General features: G+C 45.2%; 1 protein-coding gene across 1 annotated transcript in view; it reads left to right on the top strand.

Moving 5' to 3' along the window:
- The window catches only part of LOC126176459 (carbonic anhydrase-related protein 10), a 1,153,190-nt gene that overhangs the window by 1,056,740 nt on the left and 72,169 nt on the right, over positions 1-24,281 (top strand). Inside the window, exon 8 of the mRNA XM_049923616.1 lies at positions 15,358-15,504. Within this exon, the coding sequence (XP_049779573.1) occupies positions 15,358-15,504 (147 nt within the window). The remainder of the gene's footprint in view (positions 1-15,357; positions 15,505-24,281) is intronic.

Genomic DNA, 24,281 nt, shown 5'->3' with positions numbered 1-24,281 from the left:
GCTGGCTAGTTTTGGAGAACTCCTGGGCACGGCATGAGTGCGGATTCAACTTTTTTAGACTCGAAATTTAATCAGAGGGGTGTGAGGTATAGCCACTTGGTGGGACCCTTTCACTGTGAGGCAAGAGACAACTAGAAGTAACCTCATACGCCTGTTCAGCTTACTTGTAACTAGAAATATTCTGGTGCGTACTTTGGTCACTACTATTGATTTATAATAATGGCTTAAGTGTTTCACGCGGTACTTCAAACAGTGGAGGTTCACCCACAGTCATGGAATGAGCGTACGGCAGCATACGTAGGAACCTTTCATAGCCTTTAGGCAAGGTCGTAGTAGAGATTACTATCCGTTTCCCTCCTCCAGCATAGAATGAAATGTCAGGTCTGTGTCTGAGTCGGGAGGATGACTGCGATGGGTGCTTGTATAGTGTACCGTTGGGTTTGTATTGTTACTGACGAAAGGGAGGGAGAGGGTGAAAGCCGGTGCCGGTACATAGCCCACTCCTCTAGAATACCACTAGCGGACCACCGAGCTTAACTTCCCCATCTGACGGACGCGTTCACTTCACGAGACACTGCGTACAGGTTTGCCATTTAATCCACGGCACTGGTCCAAGGAATGGTGGCCAAGTCCTTTAAGCCATCACCTTTCCTCACTCGTCACAAGCTATCGGCAGTGAATATCTCCCACCACCAGGAATCGAAGCGATGTATCTCCGAATCGAACACAGAACACCGGCTGGCGTTAGGGACGGCAACACAGGCGGGTCTAGTACTAGTTGCGTAAAGTACACAGAGGTTCACAATCCCCAAAGACTTTCCTGTCTGCCAGCCAGTTATTCGCTCTGTTTTATGTGTGTGTGTGTGTGTGTGTGTGTGTGTGTGTGTGTGTGTGTGTGTGTGTAAAACGCATATGAAAAGGGTAATAAACTAGTAGTAAACTTAACTGTGACGTAACAGGAAGAGGTAGGGAGGGGATGAGCGGTGAGTGCTCATAATTTTAAAACATTTATTTAACAACATGGTAAAGAATTCATATTACAATCAACAGGAAAACCTTAGGAAAATAAAATTTTAAAATTTAATAATTTAATAAAATTTAAAATTTAATAAAATTTAATAATAAATTTAATAAAATTTAATAAATTTTAAAATTTAATAATTTAGAAACATTTAGCAATAGAATAATATCCTCTCAACCAAAAAAAATGCAAGGGATATTACAATTAATTAAATTCAAAGCCAGGTAATATGCCACAAAAACACTAACTATAATTTTAAATACAAATAGCCCAATAAAATCCACGGTGAGGTAATCGACGGCAAAAGAACAATTTTAAAATACTTAGCAATTTCAAAAATGAACTGAAGGTAAAAAGCCACAGCACCAGATAGAAACTAGGTATATACGTAAGGGTTTACTATGAATAGTCGCGCCAAGCGTCTCTGCCAAAAGACACAGTCACAAGCAATCAGAAATATAACAAAATACACTCCTGGAAATGGAAAAAAGAACACATTGACACCGGTGTGTCAGACCCACCATACTTGCTCCGGACACTGCGAGAGGGCTGTACAAGCAATGATCACACGCACGACACAGCGGACACACCAGGAACCGCGGTGTTGGCCGTCGAATGGCGCTAGCTGCGCAGCATTTGTGCACCGCCGCCGTCAGTGTCAGCCAGTTTGCCGTGGCATACGGAGCTCCATCGCAGTCTTTAACACTGGTAGCATGCCGCGACAGCGTGGACGTGAACCGTATGTGCAGTTGACGGAATTTGAGCGAGGGCGTATAGTGGGCATGAGGGAGGCCGGGTGGACGTACCGCCAAATTGCTCAACACGTGGGGCGTGAGGTCTCCACAGTACATCGATGTTGTCGCCAGTGGTCGGCGGAAGGTGCACGTGCCCGTCGACCTGAGACCGGACCGCAGCGACGCACGGATGCACGCCAAGACCGTAGGATCCTACGCAGTGCCGTAGGGGACCGCACCGCCACTTCCCAGCAAATTAGGGACACTGTTGCTCCTGGGGTATCGGCGAGGACCATTCGCAACCGTCTCCATGAAGCTGGGCTACGGTCCCGCACACCGTTAGGCCGTCATCCGCTCACGCCCCAACATCGTGCAGCCCGCCTCCAGTGGTGTCGCGACAGGCGTGAATGGAGGGACGAATGGAGACGTGTCGTCTTCAGCGATGAGAGTCGCTTCTGCCTTGGTGCCAATGATGGTCGTATGCGTGTTTGGCGCCGTGCAGGTGAGCGCCACAATCAGGACTGCATACGACCGAGGCACACAGGGCCAACACCCGGCATCATGGTGTGGGGAGCGATCTCCTACACTGGCCGTACACCACTGGTGATCGTCGAGGGGACACTGAATAGTGCACGGTACATCCAAACCGTCATCGAACCCATCGTTCTACCATTCCTAGACCGGCAGGGGAACTTGCTGTTCCAACAGGACAATGCACGTCCGCATGTATCCCGTGCCACCCAACGTGCTCTAGAAGGTGTAAGTCAACTACCCTGGCCAGCAAGATCTCCGGATCTGTCCCCATTGAGCATGTTTGGGACTGGATGAAGCGTCGTCTCACGCGGTCTGCACGTCCAGCACGAACGCTGGTCCAACTGAGGCGCCAGATGGAAATGGCATGGCAAGCCGTTCCACAGGACTACATCCAGCATCTCTACGATCGTCTCCATGGGAGAATAGCAGCCTGCATTGCTGCGAAGGGTGGATATACACTGTACTAGTGCCGACATTGTGCATGCTCTGTTGCCTGTGTCTATGTGCCTGTGGTTCTGTCAGTGTGATCTTGTGATGTATCTGACCCCAGGAATGTGTCAATAAAGTTTCCCCTTCCTGGGACAATGAATTCACGGTGTTCTTATTTCAATTTCCAGGAGTGTATAAGGATTTTTGTTAGAATCCAGAACTATACAGAATGAGAGAACATTTCCTAATAATGTCCTAAAATGGCTTCAGTCCTACACTCAGAATTGGCGTTATGTGTAACAACATTAACAAGAACATGCGAGGTTCATAACTCACTAACTGCAAAAGCAACCACAGCAATAATTACAACAAACTAGCTCGAGGACATCAGAATATCCAAAGTGTTTGTTTTACTGAGATATGCTTACCAACACCAGACAAAAGGCCCAACAACATAACTTGGTGATTCACTGAGCGCTACTGCTCAACTGAATACAATGATGGCAGGTACTCAGAAACAGGGGAATCTATTACAAAAATACTAAAAACAACGCAATAATAAGCAGCTTTTCAGAGCATTCACACAAGGTTGACGCCGGTGGTGACACCTACAACGTGCTGACATGAGGTAAGTTTCCAACCGATTTCTCATACAGAAACAGCACTTGACCGGCGTTGCCTCGTGAAACGTTGTTGTGATGCCTCGTGTAAGGAGGAGAAATGCGTACCATCACGATTCCGACTTTGATAAAGGTGGGATTGTAGCCTATCGCCATTTCGGTTTATCGTATCGCGAAATTGCTGCCCGCGTTAGTCGAGATCCAATGGCTGTTAGCAGAATATGGAATCGGTAGGTTCGGGAGGGTAATACGGAACGCCGTGCTGGATCCCAACGGCCTCGTATCACTAGCAGTCGAGATGACAGGCATCTTATCCGCCTGGCTGTAACGGATCGTGCAGACACGTCTCGATCCCTGAGTCAACAGATGGGGACGTTTGCAAGACAACAACCATCTGCAAGAACAGTTCGACGACGTTTGCAGCAGAATGGACCATCAGCTCGCAGAACATGGCTGCGGTTACCCCTGACACTGCATCACAGACAGGAGCGCCTGCGATGGTGTACTCAACGACAAACCTGGGTGCACGAATGGCAAAACGTCATTTTTTTGGATGAATCCAGGTTCTGTTTACAGTATCATGATGGTCGCATCAGTGTTTGGCGACATCGCGGTGAACGCACATTGGAAGCGTGTATTCGTCATTGCCATACTGGCGTATCATCCGGCATGATGATATGGGATGCCATAGGTTACACGTCTCGGTCACTTCTTGTTCGCATTGACGGCACTTTGAACAGTGGACGTTACATTTCAGATGTGTTACGACCCGTGGCTCTACCCTTCACTCGATCCCTGCATAACTCTACATTTCAGCAGGATAATGCACGACCGCATGTTGCAGGTCCTGTACGGGCCTTTCTGGGTACAGAAAATGTTCGACTGCTGCCCTGGCCAGCACATTCTCCAGATCTCTCAACAATTGAAAACGGCTGGTCAATGGTGGCCGAGAAACTGGCTCGTCACAATACGCCAGTCACTATTCTTGATGAACTGTGGTATCGTGTTGAAGCTGCATGGGCAGCTGTACCCGTACAAGCCATCCAAGCTCTGTTTGACTCAATGCCTAGGATTCTCAGGATCTATGCACCCAAATTGCGTGAAAATGTAATCACATGTTAGTTCTAGTATAATATATTTGTCCAATAAATACCCGTTTATCATCAACATTTCTCCTTGGTGTAGCAATTTTAATGGCCAGTAGTGTACCAAATGGAAAATCGGAATTAATGACATCTTAGAAGATTTATCCTGAAAACGAGGTGAAACGTAATTCAGCGTAATCAGTTTTGTCCGGGACTGTAGCCAAAGTTCATCTCCCGCAAACACTATCATAGTTAACAGCGTCGCGACTCAGAGGAGACTAGCTCCGCACTCGAGGGCGCCCACCAGACGACTTTCCTTCTCGGCTGTGGCGACGCTACTTAATCTACCACTGCAGCGTTGGCACGCGGTGCTAGAGAAGGCGGTGGCCGCGTCTTACGTGTGGCGACCGCGCCGTATGAACGCACGGCATAACACAACGTGTATCGCGCCATCACAGACACATCCTCTGTTCAATGTATTACTTATAACTACAGCGAATAAGGGGAAAAAAATAGAGCAGCAAAGTGTTCGAGAAGGTGCAGGCTGGACGGTGTGACCTGACCGGTTGCGAACACTATCGATATAACAGACGAGCAGTATAGTAACAAATGTACTTACGAAAGTATCAAAATAAAGTATCGATATCTTGATGTATCGATACATACCAATGGTAAAGGGATTACAGTAGATACTCTCTGTCGGTTATATCTAGCTGTTGTGGTGGGATGTTTCTAAAATCTTTTTACGTGTTTGTAGTATTTCCCGAAGACTTCAAAATTTTCAAACAGATCTTGTACCTCGCTCCATTATTATCCAATTTGCCAAAATACTGCTAAGTTTCACATTTGTAGGCGCCATTTGGTCTGCGGATTCAATAATGGTTGCACTTAAACATTTTAAACTACAACGCTTAAACAAACTGGGCTGTCGAATCGTGAAATCGAGGAGATTCCAAGTGAACCAAATCTGAACGAAACGTTTCCAACGTAGGTGAAGTATTGCTAATATTTTCGTAATCTTACTATGTCACTCGCACTCACATAATTTGTTCATTCATTAGCCTGGAAGTGAGACAGGTGGGCAAACTTCGGGTAAATAACAAAGCTGTAAAAATCTGTTATGGCATAAAATAGTTAGAGATTAGAAAAATCTTTATAAAACTCATTCGCATGGCCACAGGTAAACAAAGATAGAGACGGAAGCAGGAAACGAGCCCAATGTGTCGCAAGTGGATCAGGTCGTCGACACATTACGACACCGTCTACAGAGATACGCATTCAGAAGAAAGGAGACCGCGACAGGAATCAAAAGGAAGCGAGGCGTGCGTATTTGTTCAGCAATGTTCAAATGTGTGTGATATCCTAAGGTACCAAACTGCTCAGGTCATCTGTCCCTAGACTTACACACTACCACTTAAACTAACTTAACTTATGCTCAAAATAGCACACATACCCATGTCCGAGGAAGGACTCCAACCTCCAGTAGGAAGGGCCGCGAAATCCGTGACATGATGCCCTAAACAGCATCACCACTCTGTACGGCGAGCATATTTGTTTTCTTGCAATACATGCTGCAAGAAACAGTATCTCTTTCACAAGAACACGTAGCGAGTGATCTACATAGCTGTCAACAGCCCATTAAGTGAATACAGCAGAACAAGGAGGAGGCATTCGGTCATTATGAACCGATTCTAGCGTCATAGCCCCACGCTAGCTCTCTTCAAATAGTCCAGTCTTCCAGCTCTCGTCATGAGTTGCTCAGTGGGGTCGATGGTATTCACAGTAATAGCACTTGGTTTCATAATTACGATAATGTAGTTAATCTATGTCCTAGATGCTCCAGCACAGTTTGTGTGCTAGCCGAAGATGTACTAAAGACGAAGGCCTTCACCTGAGGAACTTCATGCTGCTCGCTGCCTACCATCTACTGATTGAGGAACTGACTTTTTTCCTCAGAGCACCACATCGCATAGTGGTGCCAATTCTGGAATTCAACCCGGAAGCTAACAACAGGGCCTAGTGGGGTCCACGTTCCTGTTCAACATTCAGGCGCCTCAGGGTGCTGACATCTACTAGGGTTGGGGAGGAGATCAACCACCAACACAAATACAGATACCACATACAGCGTGGGTGGGTCATCGAGGGTCAGCAAAGAAGTGGTGCCGATGACACTAAAGCAGCGAACACGAGAACAACATTGCGCTGGACAATGGCTGCTCCTACGTCATAGTCCACATTTTCTCCTGAGTGTGCAGACCCTGAGCCGACTCGATGGACGTCAGCTAAAAAAAATGGTTCAAATGGCTCTGAGCACTATGGGACTCAACTGCTGTGGTCATAAGTCCCCTAGAACTTAGAACTACTTAAACCTAACTAACCTAAGGACAGCACACAACACCCAGCCATCACGAGGCAGAGAAAATCCCTGACCCCGCCGGGAACCGTACCCGGGAACCCGGGCGTGGGAAGCGAGAACGCTACCGCACGACCACGAGATGCGGGCGGACGTCAGCTAAAATCCAACACACAGTTTATTGAGAGACAGCTGTGGCAGATGCGGAAGAACGACGTCTTGCAAACAGTGAGAATAAAGGACTGAATCCTAATAATATTTTCCTAGAGTCGTTGACGCTTCAAAGGTACCCAACAGCTATCCTGACTTCATCCAGAGGTGTCTCTCCTTGGCCCTCTGTAAATCATAACTAGAAATACTTAATAAGATACCTGCTGGAAATAATGATATGAGTAGAAATATCGATTGGAAAACATTGAACAAAACTGTGACAGTATTGAGTTGAAAGTACTCCATAGCATGAAGTATCAATACTTTTACCTCGTCCCTAACAAAAACTGCGCTAGACCCTCCACAACTGCCAAAAGTAAATGAGAGATGGAAGATTTCTTCATCGTCGAAATGGAGCCATTATCAAAGTTAGACGTGCTCTTACAGGGTACTACTGTGATATCTCCTGGGGATGACAAAGTACACTACTGGCCATTAAAATTGCTACACCACGAACATGACGTGCTACAGACGCGAAATTTAACCGACAGGCAGAACATGCTGTGATATGCAAATGATAAGCTTTTCAGAGCATTCATATAAGGCTGGCGCCGGTGGCGACACCTACAAGGAGCTGACATGAGGAAAGTTTCCAACCGATTTCTCATACACAAACAACAGTTGACCGCCGTTGCCTGGTGAAACGTTGTTGTGATGACTCGTGTAAGGAGGAGAAATGCGTACCATCACGTTTCCGACTTTGATAAAGGTCGGATTGTAGCCTATCGCCATTGCGGTTTATCGTATCGAGACATTGCTGCTCGCGTTGGTCGAGATCCAATGGCTGTTAGCAGAATATGGAATCGGTGGGTTCAGGGGGGTAATACGAAACGCCGTGCTGGATCCCAACGGCCTCGTATCACTAGCAGTCGAGATGACAGGCATCTTATCCGCATGTCTGTAGCGGATCGTGCAACCACGTCACGATCCCTGAGTCAACAGATGGGGACGTTTGCAAGACAACAACCATCTGCACGAACAGTTGGACGACGTTTGCAGCAGCATGGACTATCAGCTCGGAGACCATGGCTGCGGTTACCCTTGACGCTGCATCACAGACAGGGGCTCCTGTGTTAGTATATTCAGCGACGAACCTGGTTGCGCGAAGGGCAAAACGTCATTTCTTCGGATGAATCCTGGTTCTGTTTAGAGCATCATGATGGTCGCATCCGTGTTTGGCGACATCGCAGTGAACGCACATTGGAAGCGTGTATTCGTCATTGCCATACTGGCGTATCATCCGGCATGATGGTATGGGGTGCCATAGGTTACACGTCTCGGTCACCTCTTGTTCGCATTGACGGCACTTTGAACAGTGGACGTTACATTTCAGATGTGTTACGACCCGTGGCTCTACCCTTCACTCGATCCCTGCATAACTCTACATTTTAGCAGGATAATGAACGACCGCATGTTGCATGTCCTGTACGGGCCTTTCTGGGTACAGAAAATGTTCGACTGCTGCCCTGGCCAGCACATTCTCCAGATCTCTCACCAATTGAAAACGGCTGGTCAATGGTGGCCGAGCAACTGGCTCGTCACAATACGCCAGTCACTATTCTTGATGAACTGTGGTATCGTGTTGAAGTTGCATGGGCAGATGTACCTCTACACGGCATCCAAGCTCTGTTTGACTCAATGCCCAGGATTCTATAATATATTCTATAATATATTTGTCCAATGAATACCCGTTTATCATCTGCACTTCTTCTTGGTGTAGCAATTTTAATGGCCAGTAGTGTATTTGTGCAGTATGCTTGTCAACTAATAGTTACGACAGTGGTCAGTTATTGGCCAGAGTAAGATCAGTGCCGTTTGCGGTCAGCCTTGCCAGACCTCACGCACAGATACCGACGCTGCCTCCGGTATTTAGGGGTCGGAGAAATGGACAGTCGCCATTAGTGGCCCGGCGACGCTGTCGTTCCGAGGAAATAAAAAGTGGACGCAGGGCGGGGAGATTTGCGGCCGTAATCGCTGGCGGTCGGCTGTCGCCAGTGATTGCGGCTGCCTCGCGCCGCCCCGCCGTTCAGCGTGCAGCGCGTCCCACGGCCATTTGTCGGGCAGACGTGACTGGCGCCAGCCCGCCGCCGGCCGGAAGCACCACTAGCACCCCAAACCACCGCCACCGGCGGCAGCGCCACCACCACTGGCACCAGCACAGCACCCGGCGCGGCCCACCGCGGCACCGCACCAGGCCTACACTGGCGCCACCTCCCACGGATCCCATTGCAAACCCGGACACCCGCGCACTGCCGAATCAATATGCCCGGCCAGCCGCTGCTAGAGTTTTATTGCCCGCACCGATATTGCCGAAAAATTAGCGCAATGCCGTGAAATGGAATGAGAATATCAAAAGTTATGCGGGTGGCGTCCGGATTATATCTGATCACAATTACGCCTTTTTGTTGTCACAATGCGCGCCGGAAGAATAAATTATTCCTGGCGCCAGCACTCGACAGCGCCAGTAGGCCGCGCGTGCAATTCCGCGCCCGTTGTTTTCTGAGTGTTACACGCACTGTTGCTCTGACGATTGTTCGGCTGAAAGAATTTCCGGAGCTGTGTCCAGTAGGCGAACCGACATTTAAATGCTTTTTTTTTTCTTTTTAAGTGCACGAGCTCAATGACGTTGCTGAAACGTCGCCCTTTTGTCGTGTCATGTGCAATTTCAAGATCACAGCCAGCGAAAATAAAACTCTGACAACTGCGTGCTGTTCGACTCTTCTACGTTCACAAACGTGGATTGGCCACTTCACAGTTCGCTTTCACGCCACACTAACTAGCCCTAAATTCTACCAGCGGGTATTCAGGCAGATCTTCATTCGTGCTATTCTGCAATAGCAACAATGTTTCCTGATTACAGTACTTTCAATTAATATATATTCAGGACATAACCCTGTGTTTAGTTAAACAAAAATTTCGTTCTCTATGATAGAACATGTTCATGTGTATCGTCTTTCTTAGTTGTCGGTGGTGTCAAATGATTCCGAAGTTGCAGTGCACCACTAGAAGTTACCCATTTACCATCATGAGTCTAGGAACGCTTATATCATCTTTAATGTCATTAAATCGTTAGAAAAGTCCATTATTCTGTCAAAAAGTAATGTAGTTTTTGTTATAATTTTAGAAATTTTTTAATATTGTTCTTAGTCTTACAAAGTGAACTTTTGTTAATAAATAACATAAGATCATTATATGACGCCACAGTTATTACCATCAACAGACACTAAAGGCAACACCTTGGTCATGTAGAAATTCTTCTGAGTTTCTTTCCATTTTTACAGCTTGGGTACATTTGCATCAGAAGTGCCCACAGATAATACGTAGTCATACATATTTTCTTGTCTGCCGCTTGATTTTATTCTCAGGATTTTTCTTTCTCATCTATTTTGTGAAGCTGCTACATTCAATAAGGCGTATAATTAGATTTGTTTTTCTTCTCTACATTCTGGCTATCGACGTGCCTTGAAATTCTTCTTTTAATATTGAATATACTCTATTATTTCCCAGTCACTTACTAGAATTGTATTCGGTTGTTCGTAGCATTCATCAATTACGATTGTCTTTCTCATCTTAATATTTGCCCTCACATGTTTGTCCGGTTTAGCTCTCACCATTATTTTTGGTCGTGTTTGCATTTATTTTCAGTTCGTTTTTGTTTTTATTTCCCTAGGTGATGTGACAAAATGTTAACACTAGGTCGTACGTGGGAATCTACCAAGATATTGTGTCTCATTTTTAACGTTATTCTTATGGTGGTTTAAGCCAGAGCCTTTGTATATGTCCAGTGTAAAGAAAAAAAAAAACACAGTCAATAAGGAAAACTACATTGACTAATGGCAATAATAACTGACCATATATCTTCGCGAAAATGGCTGACAGGTTTGCAAATTATATAAGAATCAGATGCTGCGTTAAAATTACTTTGGTAATTTACTTATGCAAGCAACTAAGCGCATGTCTTAGAAAAGCTACGAAAAGCCGATATTTGTTGGCTGTCTGTTATTGATCAACTTTCGTTTGGCCCTTTGAAACACTAGCCAGTGCGTAGTATCAGTATCTATACTATTAAATCTCTATCCTGAGACCCGGAAGCCGGCACCAGTTGCAAAGCAGGTACAGAGAAAATTCGATTTTAAATGCTTAACACAACTAATTACTGAGCGAATATAAAATTTAAAATGCTGTGATAAGTCCTCACTAAGAAGTATAATCTCACGTTAAAAGCTTAACACAATAAGACAGTAACTGTGTGTCTGCACTTCATTGACAAAGTTTTTGAGAATGAAAGCACTTAGCGACAACCAAAACTTTTCCCGTTGTTCATGCAGTAAAATTGCAGCACCATGCATAATGTTTTGACTTATCGCTTCTTTACTACCAGTAATATGCTCAATTTGCAGACGGTATCACTGACTGTGCCTGCAATATTATATTACTGCACTACGCATAGATAAATAAATATGATGAATTATCATGCTGGTGCGTGAAAAACTAACTTTTTCTTAAAATTACGCGAAATAAAACTTCAAAATCGAGTTTGACCTTTTAAATTTATTCTTGTTTTTCACTATTATCTCTATTCGCACACTCTTTGCAGGCAGTATCTACGTATACCACTGAATGTACCTGAAAGTTCTATGATGGTATGACACAGAGTTCAGTACATATGACGTCATAAAGACTGCTTTTGCTTAAAATGGAAGGCAAAGGCCACAGTCTATATTCACCTGATCTACCATACTGAAAGAATTTAGCGACTTCTAATATACTTTAAACAGAGTTTCAAATCTCTTCTAAACTTTTTCTCGTTCATTTGCTTAAAGGCAAAAATTTAGCACACTGACTAATTTGCAAAGTCATGAAATCTTTGAAACTGTTTTATACACGTGAATTCGAGTATTTAAAGGATTGGATGTTTCATGAAAATATCCAAGGCCTCGAAACTATGTTTACAATACGGATGTGACTGAATGCTATATATTACACCCACTACTCGCTCTTGTGAAACCATACGATAGATTACCACTGAAAACCTTACGATAAAAGTTATATCAGCGGGAATGGGTAATATATGTCAAAGCCTTGATCTCTTTGTTTCTGTAGCTAACGATGACGGTAAGAGCAAAGCTGACGAAATCTGCTGCCTGATACGCCCAACTATATATTTCTGCCAGTTCAAATGTACAGTATCTGTACACAAAAAGATAGCACAGACAAACCCAATCAATAACATCTGAAATGGTGACGTCGGCACTGGCCTGTAATTGCTGCAATACTCTTGGGTATATGAAAGTTTATTTCCGTTTCGAATACAAAGTCCGTTTCGAATACAAAGTATTTTAGTTATATTCTGGCAACAACCCGTGCACCATTATCAAATACACTCCTGGAAATTGAAATAAGAACACCGTGAATTCATTGTCCCAGGAAGGGGAAACTTTATTGACACATTCCTGGGGTCAGATACATGACATGATCACACTGACAAAACCACAGGCACATAGACACAGGCAACAGAGCATGCACAATGTCGGCACTAGTACAGTGTATATCCACCTTTCGCAGCAATGAAGGCTGCTATTCTCCCATGGAGACGATCGTAGAGATGCTGGATGTAGTCCTGTGGAACGGCTTGCCATGCCATTTCCACCTGGCATCTCAGTTGGACCAGCGTTCTTGCTGGACGTGCAGACCGCGTGAGACGACGCTTCATCCAGTCCCAAACATGCTCAATGGGGGACAGATCCGGAGATCTTGCTGGCCAGGGTAGTTGACTTACACCTTCTAGAGCACGTTGGGTGGCACGGGATACATGCGGACGTGCATTGTCCTGTTGGAACAGCAAGTTCCCTTGCCGGTCTAGGAATGGTAGAACGATGGGTTCGATGACGGTTTGGATGTACCGTGCACTATTCAGTGTCCCCTCGACGATCACCAGTGGTGTACGGCCAGTGTAGGAGATCGCTCCCCACACCATGATGCCGGGTGTTGGCCCTGTGTGCCTCGGTCGTATGCAGTCCTGATTGTGGCGCTCACCTGCACGGCGCCAAACACGCATACGACCATCACTGGCACCAAGGCAGAAGCGACTCTCATCGCTGAAGACGACACGTCTCCATTCGTCCCTCCATTCACGCCTGTCGCGACACCACTGGAGGCGGGCTGCACGATGTTGGGGCGTGAGCGGAAGACGGCCTAACGGTGTGCGGGACCGTAGCCCAGCTTCATGGAGACGGTTGCGAATGGTCCTCGCCGATACCCCAGGAGCAACAGTGTCCCTAATTTGCTGGGAAGTGGCGGTGCGGTCCCCTACGGCACTGCGTAGGATCCTACGGTCTTGGCGTGCATCCGTGCGTCGCTGCGGTCCGATCCCAGGTCGACGGGCACGTGCACCTTCCGTCGACCACTGGCGACAACATCGATGTACTGTGGAGACCTCACGCCCCACGTGTTGAGCAATTCGGCGGTACGTCCACCCGGCCTCCCGCATGCCCACTATACGCCCTCGCTCAAAGTCCGTCAACTGCACATACGGTTGACGTCCACGCTGTCGCGGCATGCTACCAGTGTTAAAGACTGCGATGGAGCTCCGTATGCCACGGTAAACTGGCTGACACTGACGGCGGCGGTGCACAAATGCTGCGCAGCTAGCGCCATTCGACGGCCAACACCGCGGTTCCTGGTGTGTCCGCTGTGCCGTGCGTGTGATCATTGCTTGTACAGCCCTCTCGCAGTGTCCGGAGCAAGTATGGTGGGTCTGACACACCGGTGTCAATGTGTTCTTTTTTCCATTTCCAGGAGTGTATAAAACTTATTAGTGTAAAGTAAGTTTTGACGGTTTATTGTGTCGTCAACGCGTATAATAAATTTCATTGCGGCTCTCACAAATAGTACCAATCCGTTTAAGAAAAGGTGCTTTTACTATAGTAAGCAGGTGATGATTTCCAAGTGCCTGACATCTAAAATTGCATCTTATGCACAGATACGAAATGTGCACGTAAGAAATCAATCACAAATCATCTCTACAGAAAACACATCATATAACACTCTGAAAGTAACTGAATGAAAAAAAAAATGTTGATAGATATACACTGAAGAGCCAAAACAACTGGTATAGCAGTAGCATCAGCAAATGTATTCGCTTCCAGTGACCCAGGATGGCTGAGGATTACATTCTACACTGAAGAGCCAAAGAAACTGGTACACCTGCCTAATATCGTGTAGGGCCCCAGCGAGCACGCAGAAGTGCGGTAACACGACGTGGCATGGACTCGACTGGTGTCTGAAGTAGTGCTGGAAGGAATTGACACTATGAATCCTGCAGGGCTGACCATAAATCCCTAAGAGTACGAGCGGGTGGATATCTCTTCTGAACAGCACGTTTCACGGCATCCCATATATGTTCAATAGTGTCCATCCTGGGAAGTTTGGTGGCCAGCGGAAGTGTTTAATGTCAGAAGAGAGTTCCTAGAGCCACTCTGTAGCACTGTCCTGCTGGAATTGGTCAAGTCCATCGGAATGCAAAATGAATATAAATGCATGCAGGTGATCAGACAGGATGCTTACGTACGTGTAACCTGTCGTACGTAGACGTATCAGGGGTCCCATATCACTCCAAATACTTACGCCCCACACCATTACAGAGCCTCCACCAGCTTGAACAGCCACTGCTGACGTACAGGGTCCATGGGTTCAAGGGTTGTCTCCACACTCATACACGTCTATCCGCTTGATACAATTTGAAACGTTACTCATCCGACGAGGCAATATGTTTCCAGCCATCAACAGTCCAATGTCGATGTCGACGGGCCCAGGCGAGACCTAAAGCTTTGTGTCGCCCAGTCATCAAGGGTACAGGAGTGGGCCTTCGCTCCGAAAGCTCATATAGATGATGTTTCGTTGCAAAGTTTTGAACAGGGCTGCTTGGTTCAGTGATCGTTTATAAATTAAAACTGAAACAAATGAGCTCTCGGTCACAACTTTTTAGTCTTATTAACCAGGTTTCAACACTTCTAAGAGCGCCTTCATCTGAATTTAGACATTTAAAGTGGTCTATAACAAAATTACAAATTTATGGGAAGAAATTTTTTATATAAAAAGTGTAAGTGCTGACCAACAATACAAGACAGGGACAGTACTTACATGTCAAGTGTAAAATAAATAACAGGTCAGAAGGCTTTAGTCACAAAATATTTAAAAGGAATGTGTGAAGGCGAGCCTGCAAGGGCTGCTCATACCTGTACAGCCACAGGTAGCGTGGGCTCTGGTGGCTGATGCAGGGGGCCGGGCAACAATGCTCGCTAATGAGACCACCCTCCCACTGGCTAGTGACTGCTGCCTGCTGAATGCTTGTTGTTGGTTGTTGTTGCAGCTGCACGGGCTCCGGCGGCTGATGCAGGGGGACGGGCACCAGCCCAACGCGCCGCTGGGCAACAACTACCGGCCGCCGCAGCCGCTCTTCCACAGGCCCGTGCGCACCAACATCGACTTCAACGTGAGGCGCAGCGCAGAGGCCCCTGTGCGTTGCTCGCAGAGTAAATGGACAAGTATACCTTGGACACATACAACTCTTTCATACACGCTCACAAAGACAAGCACGGATGCTCTATCTTTCTTTCATGGACCATCTATCCTCCTTCTCCTCCTTTACAACTACCTCTCTTGTATAAGTACCATGCATTGCATCTCTGGTTTTCTATCCCACAAGTCTGAATCAGTCGGTTCAACAATATTGTCGACACACACACACACACACACACAGACACACACACACACACATACATGCGCGCACACATACACACACACACACACACACTCACACACACACACAGCTACATCAGTAGTCCAGAGCTGACAAATAAATGTGGTTGCGTTACAATGGATATAATTCTATCAACGAACATTATGTCTCTTCCGACAATATGAGTAATGGAACACTGTGTTCTTCAAAGCATTAGCACACTGAGATTTCATTCTAGAAACATTAGCAGACTGATAGGAGAAAAACGATTCCAAACGCATCTAGTCAAGAAAGTTGGGTTCTGCCACTAGTATGTGCCAACTAGCACAAAATTATAGATAAAATGATTACATAATTCAGCTTATCTCTGATGACTGTGAGTCATACATTTTATGCCAGTAGAAGCCTACTGCAATTTCAGGCTTACGTGGGTTTAGAAGCTAAACCTGTTTGCTGGATGTTAGGAATTTTTCGTTTCGACAGTTAACTATGATTATGTTACAAATACGCGTTTCGTGAGGGCGTAGGTTAAGAACATTTTTATTAGCAATACGCCACCTTGAGACATGATATTGTTACAGAAGAAGACTCATTACTAATAAAATTATTCACAATCTAATTCGAAGGCTGAAATGATGATGTGCACATTATTTATAAAATAAATTTTGTCAATCAATCGTAGTGCCGTTATTCAAAGTCTCTATCAGCTGCCAGAAACTTTCTTTGAATACGATTCTACGTACAAGTTTACACTAAATGAATAAGTAAATAGCACAGAAGATTTGACGTAATTCTGGTTAATAGCTTAAAATTTGGAACTTACGATGTCAGTAGTCATTTTATTAAGGGCTGGTCACAGGCATATAAAATTGACAGGTTTTGTTATATTAACGAGAGCTGTGATGACCCACCCTTGGAAATTATTTCATTTTCAAAGAATACGTCAACATTTTATTGAACTACAGTCCAGTCTATGATAGTTAGGATGAATCTATCAGTGCATAGTGCGATGAAAAAATAAGGAAACATATCATTGGAATTTTATACAGCTTTTCTGGTGTATGGAATTTAACATTAGGCTACTAGCTTCACTGTGTAAGTGAAATTGTGAGCAAGTAAAGCCGTGGTATTGTGAATGGTGGAGAGTTCGTTGTGTACCAATTACAATTTTCGCCACCTGTTTCCCACACGCAGCTGAAATGAACGTTAGTAAGAACGATTATTTGATAAAGCAGAAAGTCTTTCGACTGTTGTTCATCATCGTTTCCTGTTTTGTGGTAATTTTTTCTCCTCAGCACATCATTCTACACTCAGATTCTTAGATAATCTACCCTAAATTCTTTTTTCTTTTTTTATTCCTGATAATCTGTTTCATTTCTTCAAATTTTAGGACTACCGTATACTTTTACTCCTTTAATGTTCGTCAGAATGTTTTGTTAATTTTGTCTGAATGGTTTCTCTTATGAAATGTTTTACCGTTTCATTTACTTTTCCAGTTAACTTTTAACATTCTTCTGAACCGCCACATTATACATGATAACGGTTTCATCTCCAGACCTTGCATGGTGCTTATCGGACGTCCATGATGTGTCTCCATAAATGTCAAATCTTGCACAAGTTCCTCGTCATACTGATTACGAAAATGTAATGTAATACATTTCTTTATCCGTCGTTGACCTGGTACGGGCATGGGTACTGTTATCGGTCGGACGAATGTTTCACAGGAAACCTCCTTAACGAAAGAAAGAAAATCTGTCCCACCGACACCGATTTCATTGAAGGCAAATGTCACAGTTTGAAAAGGGTACGAGAAGGATATACCGTTTCTTATTTAATGGACCAATCAGGAATTAGCCTACAGTGATTAAGAGTTAACGCGAAAACCTCAAATCAGTGTTCCCAGAACGGGACCGACATAGAAGTCATTTCAGATACCAATTCAGTGTCTCAATTACGACAATAATCTGATCCTTTGACTATCATCGTAAAAGAAGGACTCTTCTCAATAACCACAATCTGCAGAAGGTCATTAAACAGCGCCACAAACTTCTTGGAAGTTTTAACATCCAAAAAAAGCCAAAAATGAACTCATACGCTGACCAGCCAGGACATTATGATCACCTACGTAATAGACGGTTTGTCTACCTTTGACATGGATAACAGCGGCGACGCGTCGTGGCATGAACGATATGAGACCTTGATTGGTCGCTGGAGGGAATTGGCACCACATCTGTACATAAATATCAACTAATTCCCGTAAATTCCGGGGACGGGGAGACGAGATCTGAGGCCTCGTTCAATCACATGCCAGTTGTGTTCGATTATGTTCAGACCTGGAGAATTGCGGGGCCAGCACATCAATTGTAACTCGCCACTGTGTTCCTCGAGCCGCTCTATCACACCCCTGGCCTTGTGATATGGCGCATTATGTTTGGAAAAATGCCGCTGCTCTCTGGAAACATGATCGATGGCAAGAGCTGTACGTGGTCTGTAACCAGTGTACAACACTTCTTGACCGTCATGATGCCTTTAACGAGCTCCATTGGACCGATGGATTCCCACGTGAATGTTCCCCAAAGCATAATGGAACCGTCGCCAGCTTGTCTCCGTTCCGCAGTACATGTGTAAAGTTGTTGCTCCCCCGGAAGACGACGGATTCACGCCCTCCCATCGGCAGGATGAAGAAGATATTGATCAGACTGTGCAACGCTCAACGCTCTGTCACTGCCAACGTCGAGTGCAGATGGGTACGTGCCCATTTCAGTCGTAGATGCCAATGTCATGGTGTTAATACTGGCACATGCTTGGGTCGTCAGCTGCGGAAACCCATTGTTAGGAGTCTACGATGCACTGTGTATTCAGACACACTTGTACTCTGCCTGGCATTAAAGTTTGTGAGCTACGCCACAGTTCGCCGCCTGTCCTATTTTACCAGCCTGCCCGGCCTACGATGTCCGACATCTGTAATGACGGGTGGCCGCCCAACCCCACTACTTCTGGACGTGGTTTCACCTTGGTTTCGTCACGTGTTGAAGACACTCGCCACAGCACTCCTCGACCACCCGACAAGTCGAGCAGATTCCGGAGCATCAGTATCTGCCCTCGGTCAAATTCAAATAGATCGCACCTTCTCCATTCTACACACGGACTCCCCGCGCACAGATACTACATGCACCGTGCGTGTGTCTGATTAGCAGTTCTTCCTCGCCAGGTGACGCTGCAATCCCCTTGATGGGTTCATATCGTAAATTGTAAATTTGTGGTAAGATATTATGGGACCAAACTGCTTAGGTCACCGGTCCCTATGCTTACACACTACTTAACCTAACTTAAACTAACTTATGCTATGGTCAACACACACACCCATGCCCGAGGGAGGACTCGAACATCCGACGGGGGTAGGGGGGGGGGGGGGGGGAACTACGCGGACAGTGACAAGACGCCTCTGACCGCGCGGCTACGTTCATGCATATAATAGGTCTACGGTCATAATGTTCTGGCTGATCATTGTATTTGGATGATGCACAGAACAGATTACAGGTAAAAAGTGATGTTGTTGTTGTTGTGGTCTTCAGTCCTGAGACTGGTTTGATGCAGCTCTCCATGCTACTCTATCCTGTGCAAGCTTCTTCATCTCCCAGTACCTACTGCAACCTACATCCTTCTGAATCTGCTTAGTGTTTTCATCTCTTGGTCTCCCCCTACGATTTTGACCCTCCACGCTACCCTCCAATACTAAATTGGTGATCCCTTGATGCCTCAGAACATGTCCTACCAACCGATCCCTTCTTCTGGTCAAGTTGTGCCACAAACTTCTCTTCTCCCCAATCCTATTCAATACTTCCTCATTAGTTATGTGATCTACCCATCTAATCTTCAGCATTCTTCTGTAGCACCACATTTCGAAAGCTTCTATTCTCTTCTTGTGCAAACTATTTACCGTCTCTATTTCACTTCCATACATGGCTACACTCCATACAAATACTTTCAGAAATGACTTCCTGACACTTAAATCTATACTCGATGTTAACAAATTTCTCTTCTTCAGAAACGCTTTCCTTGCCATTGCCAGTCTACATTTTATATCCTCTCTACTTCGACCATCATCAGTTATTTTGCTCCCCAAATAGCAAAACTCCTTTACTACTTTAAGTGTCTCATTTCCTAATCTAATACCCTCAACATCACCCGACTTAATTCGACTACCTTCCATTATCCTCGTTTTGCTTTTGTGGATCTTCATCTTATATCCTCCCTTCAAGACACCATCCATTCCGTTCAACTGCTCTTCCAAGTCCTTTGCTGTCTCTGACAGAATTACAGTGTCATCGGCGAACCTCAAAGTTTTTATTTCTTCTCCATGGATTTTAATACCTACTCCGAATTTTTCTTTTGTTTCCTTTACTGCTTGCTCAATATACAGATTGAATAACAGCGGGGAGAGGGTACAACCCTGTCTTACTCCCTTCGCAACCACTGCTTCTCTTTCATGTCCGTCGACTCTTATAACTGCCATCTGGTTTCTGTACAAATTGTAAATAGCCTTCCGCTCCCTGTATTTTACCCCTGCCACCTTTAGAATTTGAAAGAGAGTATTCCAATTAACACTGTCAAAAGCTTTCTCTAAGTCTACAAATCCTAGAAACGTAGGTTTGCCTTTCCTTAATCTTTCTTCTAAGATAAGTCGTAAGGTTAATATTGCCTCACGTGTTCCAGTATTTCTACGGAATCCAAACTGATCTTCCCCGAGGTCAGCTTCTACTAGTTTTTCCATTCGTCTGCAAATAGTGTAGATAGCTGATCAAAGCGGGGACCCATTAGAGCTCTATCTTATATGATTGGACCATTCAAAATGACCACATCGCGGGATGATCCCCATCTAGCACGGTCGGTATAGCATTCATTCATTGTTGACTCAACAGTGGAGGAGAGGTGTGGAGGACTGTTTCAGAGAGTTGGGCAGGTGACAAGAATGCCGTTTCGCCGGCTATCGCACTACCTGAACCTCTAACGAGGCATGTGACAGTGAACATTAGACTTCTTTTCCCAAGTCCCGCTCCAGTATGACGTTCAGGGACGGACGTGGAAGCATTATACGGTGTAGCGGTTACTGCAGTCTGATGGCCTTCATTCTTGATCGCTAAAGGGGGAAAGCGCCCATTGGATTGTATGGAGCACACAAGATATAGGTACTATGAACCCTCGGAATTGAGGGTACGGTAAACGGCAATCGGTTTACATAACGCAGTCATTAGGGACTTCATTACCACTCCTATTTCATGACATTTTGTCATGAGTAAAAGATCGCAGTCATTTCACGATTTTTGACCAATTACGTTTTTATGCATTTAGGAAATCAGATGCTACTTAAATTGATTCGCCCCCAATGATACAGCTATGCTGTATACTGTTCTACAATGTGTATTCCGGGGCGTATTACATAGTCGTGGGTGGACCAACAATCAACTTCAACTGCGCCCACAGTGTCTGTGTTTCTGTGGAGGGGGGCATCTGCCTAAGCCGCGATCGCCTGCACGTGTACCTGACGCCAGGGCGAGGCAGACGTAATAAATTCAGAGGCAGCGTGTGGCAGGTATTATCCTTAGTGCTGATATCGAGTTTTGTAGCACCGGAGATGAGTTGCAGCAGCCACGCCGGCACCCGGAAGGCCTTCCATGATTGACAACTGCCGGCGCCTGCAGGCACCAGCCTTGCGCACACACACGGCTTCCCTCCTCCCTAACTCTACCCTCCCTCTCTCTCGTATTCTATTTCTCTGTCTCTCTCCCTCCCCCCCCTCTCTCTCTATCCCTCCCTGTTTCTCACCTTTCTCTCTCTCTCTCTCCCCCTCTCTCTCTCGCATTCTTCCCCTCTCTCTCTCTATCCCTCCCTGTTTCTCACCTTTCTCTCTCTCTCTCTCTCTCTCTCTCTCTCTCTCTCTCTTTCGCATTTCTTCCTTAATTCACTGCTACTTTCTCCTCTTACTCTCTCTACTCCTTGTTCCCATTCTGTTCCATTTTCACTCAGATACAGCCGCACCTATTTTCTAATACCCTCTAAGAGACATACACACTCAAACATACACTATGTGTTTCATTCCCGTTCGTGTTTACCAGTTAACTAACACATTCCTTAATAAAACACGCCCGAGAATGATGCAATCTCAGTACCGTTGTATTTGTTAAGGAAACTGAAACGCACACTTAGGCGACTAAGTCATGGGATAGCGATATGCACTTATACAGATGGCGGTATTATCGCCTACAGAAGGTATTAAGTAATAGTGTATTGGCAGTACTGTCATTTGTAATTACGTAATTCATGTGAGAAGGTTCCCGACGTCATTGTGGCCGCACGACGGGAATTAACAGACCCTGAACGTGGAATTGTAGTTGGAGCTAGACGCATAGGACATTCCATTACGGAAATCGTTAGGAAACACAATATTCCCAGATCCACAGAGTCTAGAATGAGCCGAGAATACCCAATTTCAGGCCATACCTCTCACCACGGCAACGCAGTGATCAACGGCATTCACTTAACGACCGAGAGCGGCAACGCTTGCATACAGTTATCAGTGCTAACAAACAAGCAGCACTGCCTGAAATAACCGCACAAATCAATGTGGGATGTATGACGAAAGTATCCGTTAGGAGAGTGCGCGAAATGTGCCGTTAATGGGCTATGGCAGCAGACGATCGACGCGGGTGCTTTTGCGAACAACACGACGTAGCTTCCAGCCCCTCTCTTGAACTCGTGACTGCATCGGTTGCACCCTAGACGACGGGAAAACCATGACCTGGTCATGTGAGTCCGTATGTTGGTAAGAGATTATGGTGGGGCTCTGGTGTGGCACAGTCCCAAGGAGCTGCGGACGCAAGTTGTCAATAAGCCACTGTGCAAGCTAGTGGTGGCTCCGTTACGTTGAGGGCTGTGTCTACATGGAATGGATTGGGTCCTCTTGTCAAACTGAACCCATCATTGACAATTTGTAGCCATTCATGGACTTTATACTCCCAAACAACGATGCAATTTTTTTGGATGATAGTGCACCAAGTCACCGAGCCACAACGGAATACTTCAAATAAAAAAGTCTCTAAGCGCCAAAATCGTGAATTTGTGGAATTGAGTTTTACGTGTACTAGGTAATTAATGGTAATAACTGCACTATTAATGTGTTTCTTTTGAAAGTTAAGCATAGTATGGATATAGCTTACAAAGGAAATTACAAGCATTGTATTTCAATGGTATGGAAAAGTGATAAGTGGAGAGTCGAACAGTGGAAATGCAATGAACAGCTCTAATTGCCATAGTTCAATAGTCAACAAGAAGACAGTAAAAGTTCATTCTGGTTTTGTAAAACTGTGATCATTTTATACCAGGCGCGAATATTTCTTCTTTTCTTCATTGATGTGGTGTGTAACATCCAGGGCAGGTAGTTGCATTTTGTTCACGTCCTATACTTTTCACTTTTTCTCAAAATAGAGCAACCTTCTCAGGCCTCAATATCATTTAAGCTTCCCTGATCTTAAGTACATGAGGCTTATGTTTGTACAACCATAGCAACTGCAATTTGGATATGTTTAGATTTGTTGTGTTTATACTACAATCTGCAGCATCCAGATTCGTTCACGTTATGGACAATAAATAGATTTATTTTTCTTTGGTGCATGAGCATCTCCTTTTACAGCTTTTGGAAGAATACATTTAGAAACTCAAGAATAAACATTCTGTCCAGTTACGTTGTAGCTTAGTGATCAGTAATGAGACTTACTTCCTGTGCTGGACGAGCTTTTACGGGAATACATCTATTGCTTTAACTTTTGTATTCATTTTTCAAGTTTTTCCTCCCTAGCGCCACAGTACCTTCTCCTTTGATTTGTCGTTTCTCTCCACTCAAAATGTTACAGAAATCTGCTGCCTCCGCCATATTATGTAACAGTCAGCAATAAGCACGCGGAACGCATACCATCTGTTGAATGCATTTGGTACTACATTCTCATTCGTGGCAGTTTAGCCTCTTATACGTTATTAGGCTTGGTATATAGATCATATTTCACACAAAACCTCAAAAACAGTTCGAGCAGTTTATTTGGCCACCCACCCCGGCCGATATACCATTTAACATTCATGGGACATAATCGACAGCTCAGTTCGTGCACTACACCATGCACCGGCAACTCTTTCGCAATTATGGACGACTGTAGGGGCGACAGGGCTCAGTATTTTTGGAGGGGACTTCCATCGACTTGTTTATTCCATTCCATGTCTAGTTGCTGCACTTGGCCTGGTAAAAAGATGTCAGACACTATATGAGAAAGTATCACATGACTTCTGTCACTTCAGTATATCTATAAGAATGAAGATCGTTTCGAGAATAACGATTAGTTCATAATGGTTCAAATGGCTCTGAGCACTATGGGACTTAACATCTTAGGTCATCAGTCCCCTAGAACTTAGAACTACTTAAACCTAACTAACCTAAGGACATCACACACATCCATGCCCGAGGCAGGATTCGAACCTGCGACCGTAGCAGTCCCGCGGTTACGGAC

The sequence above is a fragment of the Schistocerca cancellata genome, chromosome 3 (genome assembly GCF_023864275.1).
Source record: "Schistocerca cancellata isolate TAMUIC-IGC-003103 chromosome 3, iqSchCanc2.1, whole genome shotgun sequence".
Taxonomy (NCBI): Eukaryota; Metazoa; Arthropoda; class Insecta; order Orthoptera; family Acrididae; genus Schistocerca; species Schistocerca cancellata.
The sequence above is the reverse complement of the archived record's forward strand: the minus strand, read 5'-3'. Positions and strand labels throughout refer to the sequence as shown.